Below are 8,857 nucleotides of genomic sequence, written 5' to 3' on the forward strand. Positions count from 1 at the left end.
CCACCAAACCCCTGCACTCTAAAGGTGCTTTGCTCCTATATGAAAAACACCATGTAGTATTAGTACTGCTCTCACAAGCTCCGCTCCAACTCTCCTTGCTGACATAAAGAGATGGACAGCAAGTCATATTTTTAGTTTAGTAATAATGCTTAGCATCTTTTAGTAACTTCAATGACCAATAGGTGGGCTTATTTTCAAATGCATTATTACTTCAAGCCAAATACGCACGGTATGGTGCACTACCTGACTGTTTTCTAAACTGCTTTTAGGCAAGGAGAGGTACGTTTCTAAAAGTATGGCTGAAAGGTATACATTTGTACCTGCAAGTAAATATCAGCATCCTATCTGAGGAGAAAAATGCACATCCACAGCTACTGATCCAGAAGCAATTGGTTTTCCAGCAGGTTCCTATATTTAATCTAAATTCTGCACCAGCTATATTAAATGTAACAAAGAAATGCAACCCAGAAATTATGCCTGGAGCCAAGTCCATTAAAGGTACTTCGGAATAACTAGAGACCAAGCACCTTAAAAGCACCAGAAGCTATTGATACTTAAAAGGGGGGCTGTGAATAATCGCAACTGCTGCATTAGAGAGGGGAGGGAGAAAAAAAAAAAAATCAGCCAAATTACGCTTGGTTAATTCAGAGTAACAGATCTGCCCCCAAGTGAATTGGAGGCCTTGAATTAATTCTGTTATGACAAATCAAGATAAACGTTCCCCCTAAATTGCATGCGATTTAATTAATTTTTGAGATCCTGGGTTTTTTTTTTTTTTCCTAGCTAATAGTTCACATGCTCCTGTGCTGTCATTGTGCTTGAGTGGGCAGACTTCAAAGTGATATTAAATAACCAACTATTAGATTTACCTAGCACGTCCTATTGGAAAAGTGCCATTTAATTACCTAGCCTGTTCAATTAAAGGGACAGCATTCTCTGAATATAGCAGCTTGCTGTTGATTACCAGGGAAATGAACTCGCTGTCTGGCAGCGCCTCCGTTCCTAACGCTACCCCCTCCCCAAACACACCCTCCACCACCAACCACCACCAGTCCTCTCCCCCCCCCCCCACCCCCGGGACCCCACACCCCCGGCCGCGCTGCGCTCACTGCGGCTGCGGGCGCCACGTGAACGCCCGAGCAGAGCCCGGGGAAAGAAAAGAGCGAAGGCTCGCGCGGCTCCCGCCCTGCGCTCGCCCCCTCGCGGGCCCGAGGCCGCCGGCCGGTAGGACGCCTCGAACGCGGCCTCGGGCGGCGCCGTCCCGGCCCTCCCCCGACCCCGGCCGGGGCCCAAGCGAGAAAGGGCACGCGGAGGACCGCCACCCGGGCTTCCGGTGCGCTTCCTCACCCTCCCCCGACCTGGGGCCCCACCCGTCGGTCTCCGAACTTCCTCCTCTCGCAGCACTTTCCGCGCCAGTCTTCGGGCCGGAGATGGGGGTGGAGGAAGAAAGGTTCGAGGAAAAGAAACGGAGTTTCGAAAGCTACTTGGTGGCGCTTGGATAGAGCTGGGGGGCAGAGGGGTGTCGGAAGCTGGGGGTAGGGGGAGAGGGGACAGTTGCAAGGTTCGCCGACTTTTGGAGCGAGGGTGGGCAGGCGTTGGCCCCTTTAAGATCCACCCTCCCTCTTCCCCTCCACAGCCCCCCCCCCCCGTCTTTCCCTCCCTCTCTTAGAGGCCAATTTTGTTAATTAAATGTTTTGTTTGCGACGCAGCTCTCATTCATTGCGGACACGTCATTCCGAGCAGATCTAAGCCAGAGACCAGATCTCATTAGATAAAGCCCATCAGAACTAAGAAAATGGAGGAGCCACTAATTAAAGCTTTTAATTGTGCGGATTCGCTGCGACCAGGCAGCCGCTTTATCTGAAATCTTGGAGAGAGAGGAGGCAGAGGACCAGTTCTGCCCAATCGACACTGGGTCACGCCGGGGGAAGGGACTAGGGAAAAGCAGTACCCCCACACACACCACCGGGCCCTGCTTTCCCCGCAGCTTTAGCCGTATCTTGGTAGTTTCAAAAGATCACGCCTCAAAGGCAGTTTAAACCCCCTTAGTAGATCGCTCTGTGGTCACAATCGGGCGGAGGAGCCCGAAGATCCCCCTTCACCTGGTGTCTGGCAAGCGGATTACTCCGCTTTAAGGTGGCCAACCTGGCAGAATTCAAAGCTCCTCCAACAAGTGGACTGGGGAGGGAGTAGCTGAGAGGAAAAGGACAGCGCGCCTCCTCACCTTCCCACCCTTCTGGCATCTTGATGGGCAGAGGGAGGGAACTCTGAAGAAGACTTCAGAGATTCCTCAGCCTGGGGATGGGGTTGGGCGGGGGGCTCAGCAGCTGAAGAGCCCTGAGCAGAGTGGGAGGCCATGGTCAATTTGGTACTGGGCTAGAACTCCTCTCTCCCGGGAGAGATCTAAGGTTCTCAGGATAGCATCTAGTTCAAGAGCAAGGCTGGCTCCAGTTTTCAAAATCAGAGGAAAAAAGAAAGTGAGAATACGGACCCAATTAATTAAGGCGTGGAGCTGGGCACACATCCTCCATTGCTCCATTAAGCCAGCTGAAAACACCAAATGGGCATTTATATTTGGTCCCAAGAACAGGGAAAGGAGGCGATTCCCAGAAAGCCACTTGCCTAAACTTGTCTTGAGGGAATGCAAGTGGACCCATCTTCTTTTTAATTAGTGGTAATCAGAAGCGAAGGCTTTCTGAATGCACTTGGAGAGGAGGTGAATGTAGCATTCACCGCATCTGAACAGCACTGTCAATTTTTGCACTTTAAGCTACCCTGCCTTCTTACCAGTTTTGCTCTCTATTTAATTGCAATACTGTCAAAGCTCATGGCATTGCTTGTAAGAAGGACCAGAAAGCATTACATCCATGCTCCTGCTGATTTTCCAACATTTACTTCTAAAAGAACACTTAGCGAAATTAATGCTGCCATCTTAATTTAAAAATAAAAGCCCTCTCCCTTCCTATATTTCTTTTACTTGGCTGATTGAGGATGCCAGTAGAGTGGACACAGGTTGCATTATCGGAATAACCAAATGTCATTTTACTCCATCATTTTAGATTAATGATGTTACTGGTGTAAACATACACAGCTCAGAACTGTACTGCGCTATTTTGCACTTTTAGATGCAGAGTTGAGGGAACCACAATGGAACTAAACTTTGTACAAAATACCTCAGCCATTGATTCACCCACTTGAAGAGAGCAACATTTTCTACTAATATTCTATAAAGAAAACGGTTTAGGACAGAAATTTAACTAGAATGCAATTCTTTGTACAAGTGAGCGGTTCTCTAATATCAACGGTTCTCTCGTGTCAACGGTGTGCGTGTGGGTTTTTTGTTTTTTTTTTTTTTTTTTTTAATTACTGGATGTTGAAACAGAACACCTCCTAGAAGCATTCATGTGCATCAGTCTATCAAACCATTTACTCAAATTAAATGTGTAATCCTTCAAATGCCTCCTTTCAAATTAATGAGTTTAAGTAGCTTGAGTTCACCTGAAAAGATCCTATAGGCACCTGACCTCCTGAATTCTTTCCATTAATTGCACTGAAACTTGTTGGAAAAGACTGCTTACAGGGGCATATGAATGTTCCTATACATTGCTTTAAAATGCAAGATTAGTATAATTCTATAGCCTCTTTTCCTAAATATCTTTCGGGGATCCCGGGTAGGGATACAAACAACAACAACAAAACCCCAAAATCTGAACTCTCCTCAATTGAAAAACCCGCAAATTCTACATCACAAACCACACACTAACACTGAGCATTACAAGCCTCCAAGTAACAGTATACAAAGAAAAACACTACCACTAAAGGTTTTTTTGTTTTGTTGTGGGGTGGGGAGAGAAAGAGGGAATTTACTATGAGAAGAATTACAAGTTTTTAAACTGATGGGTAATCAGAATTTTTCACAAGGAGCACAAAGAATGAGTCACAGTTTTCCACTCAAAAAACTTTAAAAGTGCTTATGTAAATATAATTAGCCATCACCATAGGCAAATCATTTCTCACTAACTACACTCATTTGTAAGGCCATCTTTTGTCTCTGAGTTTCTATGTAGGTCCCTACCTTTCTTTAAGGTAGCAGCCTAACTCCCACTTTTTAGCTGAGGGTCCAGCTGGGGTGGACCCCTTAATATTTTGGTCAGTAGAGCGCCCAACCTTGGCACACCTAACGGCCCAGTACCATCAGATGGATAGAGTTTTTACTTAGTATGGCTTCTGCGGTGAATTTACTATTAAAAATTGAGAGATCAACACATGCTTCTGAACCCCTTAAATCGGACCAACCAGGTTTTCCAGGGGAAGGTTACAACGTATCCTCAGAAGTTCCCTGTTCCTTTCCTTAAAATCTTTGGTAACCTTTGGCCTTGCCATTGCTCCGCTCACCCATCTCAAGGAAAGCAGCCAAGTCTTACCTAATGTAGTCATTTCTGCAAAGGATCATGCCGCTCTTGGTGTAACAGGACGTGCCGATGTCGCCCAGCTGCGCCTGGCAGCAGGAGCACTTGAGGCACCGGCTGTGCCAGTAGCTGTCCATGGCATAGAGCAGAAAGCGGTCCGCAATTTTGCCCCCGCAGCCTGCACACCGCTTCCAGGAGAGGGAGCCGGCCGTCACCGGGGGCGGCTGTGAGCTGCTGCCCGGGTTCACCATGGTCTGCAGAGGGCGGGAAGGGGACAGGGAGAGAAAGACAAAACAGAGGCGATGCAAAAGTTATTAGCAATCGCCGCGCGCGAGAGCGAAGCCGTACTCCCCCTACCCCACCCCCCTAGAGCTGCTGGAAGGAAGCAGCAGGGCAACGGCGCGCAGGAGGGTGAGGGGGAGAGGGAAGGAGGGAGGAGAGCCGGCAGCAGCCGCCTGTTTACTTTTCTCAAGCTTTGTTCTGGGGCCACGAGCTCCTCTCAACTTTCCAGCGCTCGCCGCCGCTGACAATTTCAGCTTGGGTACTGTCAAAACTCCGAGAGCGAGGCTCGGCGGCGCGCTCCACCCCTCGCGGCGCCTCCTCCCAGCCCCCGCCTCCGCCCACTGCCCCCTCCTCCCTCCTTCGCCGCCCGCCTCCAGCAAATGAGGGTCAAACCCACCCACCGCCGCGCCCGGCCCCTCCCCGGCCCCCGCCGAGCCCCGAGAGCAAGCCGAGGGGAGCGGGGAGGCGGCCCCCGCCGGAGCCACGTTCCCTCCCGAGCTCTGCCCTGGAAGTGCAGCTGCAGTTCACAAGTTGGAAATAGTTCGGTTTTCTGAAAGGGAGGGAGGGAGGAACCGGCAGAGGGGCGAGCGAGAGCGTGGTGGTGGGAGGGGAGGCGAGGGGACGCGAGGGAGGGGGTGCGGTGTGTAAAGTTGCGAAACTGGTTTTTCGTATTTTAAACAGCACCTTTCACATGCCATTGTGGTGACCGCCATCTCCCATTATTGTTCTAAATCTCATTTCATTTTGAAGATCAATGAGTGTTTTCTCTGGGTTTTCAGGACACAGGCAAGAATAATAGATCATTGAACTTTAGGATGCCTGTTAACTTCCTATACAAACACTCTCCACTTTGGTCTCACTAATCTGCCCTTGATCAGCAATTTAAATGCTAAAGCTTTGTTCCTCCGAAGGGGGAGGGGGGTTACAGATAATATGCTAGAAGGCACTATTAAAGGATGCACAAGTTATATTCGAGCCAGTCCTGCTGTCACCAAAAACTGCTTTTAAAAATTCCCCACTCTTTCTAATGAATGTCACGAGAAGCAACTGGGGTATAATATAGGAATCAATTTATAAAGCTTAGCCTAAACCGATTAATTTGTTGCCTCCAATCCTGAGTCCAATAAAGTCCTAGTGTTCCTCCAGTCACTTATTCTATAAAAAGATCAAGTTATTTACTGCCAATTAAGCAGCCTGTTTTGTCTTTGTCCTCTGTAAGCCGAGAGTGGAGGCTCCCCCCGAGGCTCCCGGCTATCTGCTCAAGACATTCAGCTGATACCTCAGAAGGGAGAGGGCGAACTTTGCCTGTCCCCGGCCCAACTTGGCTGCTGCAAAAAAAACCAGGGGAAGGGAACGAAACAAGGACTCGGGTTCCTTAAATAGGCCGATTTTAAACACATTTCCTCCGAAAGAGTCCCGGAACGTGTGTCCAGTGACCGCACAATAAACCAGAATAAGAACTGCACCAATTAAGCTGTAACAAAACCCTGAGACTTTGGAAACAGGACCACTCTAAAACCCATTAGCATTGCATTTATCCGAATGCATCATACCTTTATGTAAATTGATTTATCTGATGCATTTACTCGAGGAATTGCTTTTTGTTACAATTTCAGCCCTAACCCAAATGAATCTGCATTTCCTGCCCTAGGTCTTTAAACTGTTTCCCCCAACGTTTTAATCGCTCCGAATTCCTTTTTAAAAGGGGAGAGGGAGGGAGGAGATTCCAAGCTCTTCCCCGCCCCCATCTTTGGTGAGAGGTAAATATATATGTATATTTTTTTGAAAAGGAAACATTACACTGAGAAAAGCATCCAGTAACCCCATTAGCTAAAGCTCTTAAGGACAAGCAATACCTTAATGCTGATTAAATCTAAAAGAGATGAATCAAGAGGACTGACCAGAAACTGACTCCCCTGATAACTAAGGACGGGCCCTCATCAAGTTTCATTTAGAGTTGGAAAAAAAAGAAAGCTTTTAAGTTAAATAGGCTTATACTCTAGTAATTACATAGCCAAGCAATTTAGGTCCTGGGATAGTCAGTGAAATAGAAAGCAGAACTGGCAGCTAGAGGCAAAATCTGCCCCTCTTTAACAACGTCTCTGGTGTTTTTTAATGGAGACCAGGGGAGGGACAAACGTAGCGCTGGCAATTTGTAGTACAAAAATGGATGCTTAATTCATGTCTTGATTTTAATTAGGTGATTCACCGGATTTCTCCTGGATTGGAACAAAAGACTTATAAGCCAAGAGGAATTTTTGAAAAGAACCAGCAATACTGAATCCTGCTCACTTAGATCCTTTCTGCCACTGTTTCAAAAATAAGTGTTTACTGGGGGGTGGGGGGGTCGTGACTATTTCCCCCACACTACTTCTCATACTTCAACCCTCATTTAAACACCTCCTGCCTCTCCCTTAGGAACTGAAAATATCCCCACCCCCCGCCAAGGCCCCCACCAGCCCCGTCTCCAAGAAGAACCCTTTTGTAAGCAGGAACCGCTACAAAGCTGGCTGCCCGGGGCTGGCTGCCCTCGGCGCTAGCTCGCAGGCCGGCCTCGGTAGTTTCAGACTCGCGCATTATCTAAGCCGACGTATTGTTTACTTGCAATTTGGGACGGTCAAGGGAAGGAAGCCAAAGAAAACAGCCCTGGCCCAAATCGGCCCCCTCCTCCCTCTCCCCCCTCCTTGCCCGCGGCTCCCCGGCCGTCCCCTTACCTGCTTTTCCCCTATATTGCAATATTGCGAGAGGCGGCGGCGGCGAAAAGCGAGCGAAGCCGCTCGACTTCCAAGGAAGGGGCGCCTTGGCTGGCGGAGCTGGAGGGAGAGGGGGATGTTCTCGCAGAAGCAGGAAAGGGGAGGAGGGGGCTAAGGGCTGCTTTTTTTTTTTTCTTTTTTTCTTTTTTTTTTTTTAACGCGTTGCTCTGAGGCTGGGTTGGGGGGCCGCGCGTAAGTGGCAGGCGGCCGAGAGCAGGAGTGTCAGTCTCAGTCCTCGGCGTTCTCCTCCGCCTCCGGCTCCGCGCGAGCAGCTGCAGGAGCCCTCGGCCCGCGCGGCGCGGCTTCAGGCGCGGCGCAGCGGCAGCAACTGCTGCAATCGCTGCTGCAAGTTTGGCAATGTGGCTTCACTTTGTATATTCCCCCGCCCGGCGGCCCCCGCCCCCGCCCGCGCGCCTCCCGCTCCTCCTCCTCCTCCACCGCCTTCCTCCCGCCCGCGCGCTCGCCCGCCCGCTCGCTCGCTCGCTCGGGGCTGGCGGCGGCGGTCGCTCGGCCGAGCTTCCTGCCCCTCCGGCCGGGGAGCAGCCGCAGAAACAACAGCCCCGGAGCGGCGGCGGCCGGTGCGGAGGCCGGGAGCCGGAGAGCTGCGGCCGGCCGGGGCCCGGCGCGCTGGAGCCTGCGCCGCTGCCCGGAGCTGCCGCCGGGCTGCTGCTGCGGCTGCCGCTGCCCGGCTCGGAGGAGGAGGAGGAGGAGGCGGCGGCGGCGCTGGCCTCTAGCCGGCTCGCTCGCTCCCTCCGCGGCGCTTACACATGTGTTACTGACAGAGCAAAATCCCAACTACTCCCCGGCTCTGCCGCCGACGTCAGCGACCCTCAGCCACTGGGCGGCCGGATTGTTCAGGCGGAATAATAAAACCTGCCAATCCCGGGAAGGACAAAGGGATGACTGAAACGAGACTCTGGGGGCGGGGGAGACAGGGAGGCGGCGAAGCGGGCCGGGGAAGGGAAAGGGAAGGGCCGCAATCAGGTGGGGAGCAGGGACCTGGACGTCGGGGACCCCGGCGCGGCCCGGGCTCGCGAGCCGTGGCGCTGGGTGCCGCCGCTGCCCCCCCAGCTCGCGGGAGACCCTGGGGACCCGCCCCCGCCCGCCCCTAGGGGCTTGCCCTCCCCTCCCGCCGATGCGAGCCCCCGAGGAAACTTAACTTCACGTCTTTCTCAGAAATGGGTCTCTTCCTGTTTGGGAAGAAAAGTCTTCCCGAAATCTTAGGGTGGATTTCACACGCACGCAGAAGAGGTTCTGTTTTTGTTTTTTAATTCACGGGGTTGGAGGTTAATGAGCCTTAGTGGAAGTTCAGTTAACAAGGGAAAGACAGAACAGTAGTTCTTAAATACTGTCCACTGAGCCCTCCTCTCCCCGTGAGCCCGAGTACAAACCAAGAGCCTCTTAAGGCATTTC

The 8,857-nt window shown here is 51.2% G+C and overlaps 1 protein-coding gene across 2 annotated transcripts in view; it reads right to left on the reverse strand.

The window, feature by feature from the left end:
• The window catches only part of LMO4 (LIM domain only 4), a 16,629-nt gene extending 9,089 nt beyond the window's left edge, over positions 1-7,540 (reverse strand). Inside the window, exons 1-2 of one of the 2 annotated variants that reach the window (XM_046009350.1) lie at positions 7,406-7,540; positions 4,425-4,663 (exon numbers count right to left, since the gene is read on the reverse strand). In XM_046009350.1, the coding sequence (XP_045865306.1) occupies positions 4,425-4,660 (236 nt within the window). In that variant the 5' untranslated portion in view covers positions 4,661-4,663; positions 7,406-7,540. Of the gene's footprint in view, positions 1-4,424; positions 4,664-4,872; positions 5,022-7,405 lie in introns of those variants that run through there. The other variant, XM_046009359.1, reaches the window with a different exon arrangement.
• Positions 7,541-8,857: the final 1,317 nt, after the last annotated feature.

The sequence above is a fragment of the Meles meles genome, chromosome 1 (assembly GCF_922984935.1).
Source record: "Meles meles chromosome 1, mMelMel3.1 paternal haplotype, whole genome shotgun sequence".
Classification (NCBI taxonomy): domain Eukaryota; kingdom Metazoa; phylum Chordata; class Mammalia; order Carnivora; family Mustelidae; genus Meles; species Meles meles.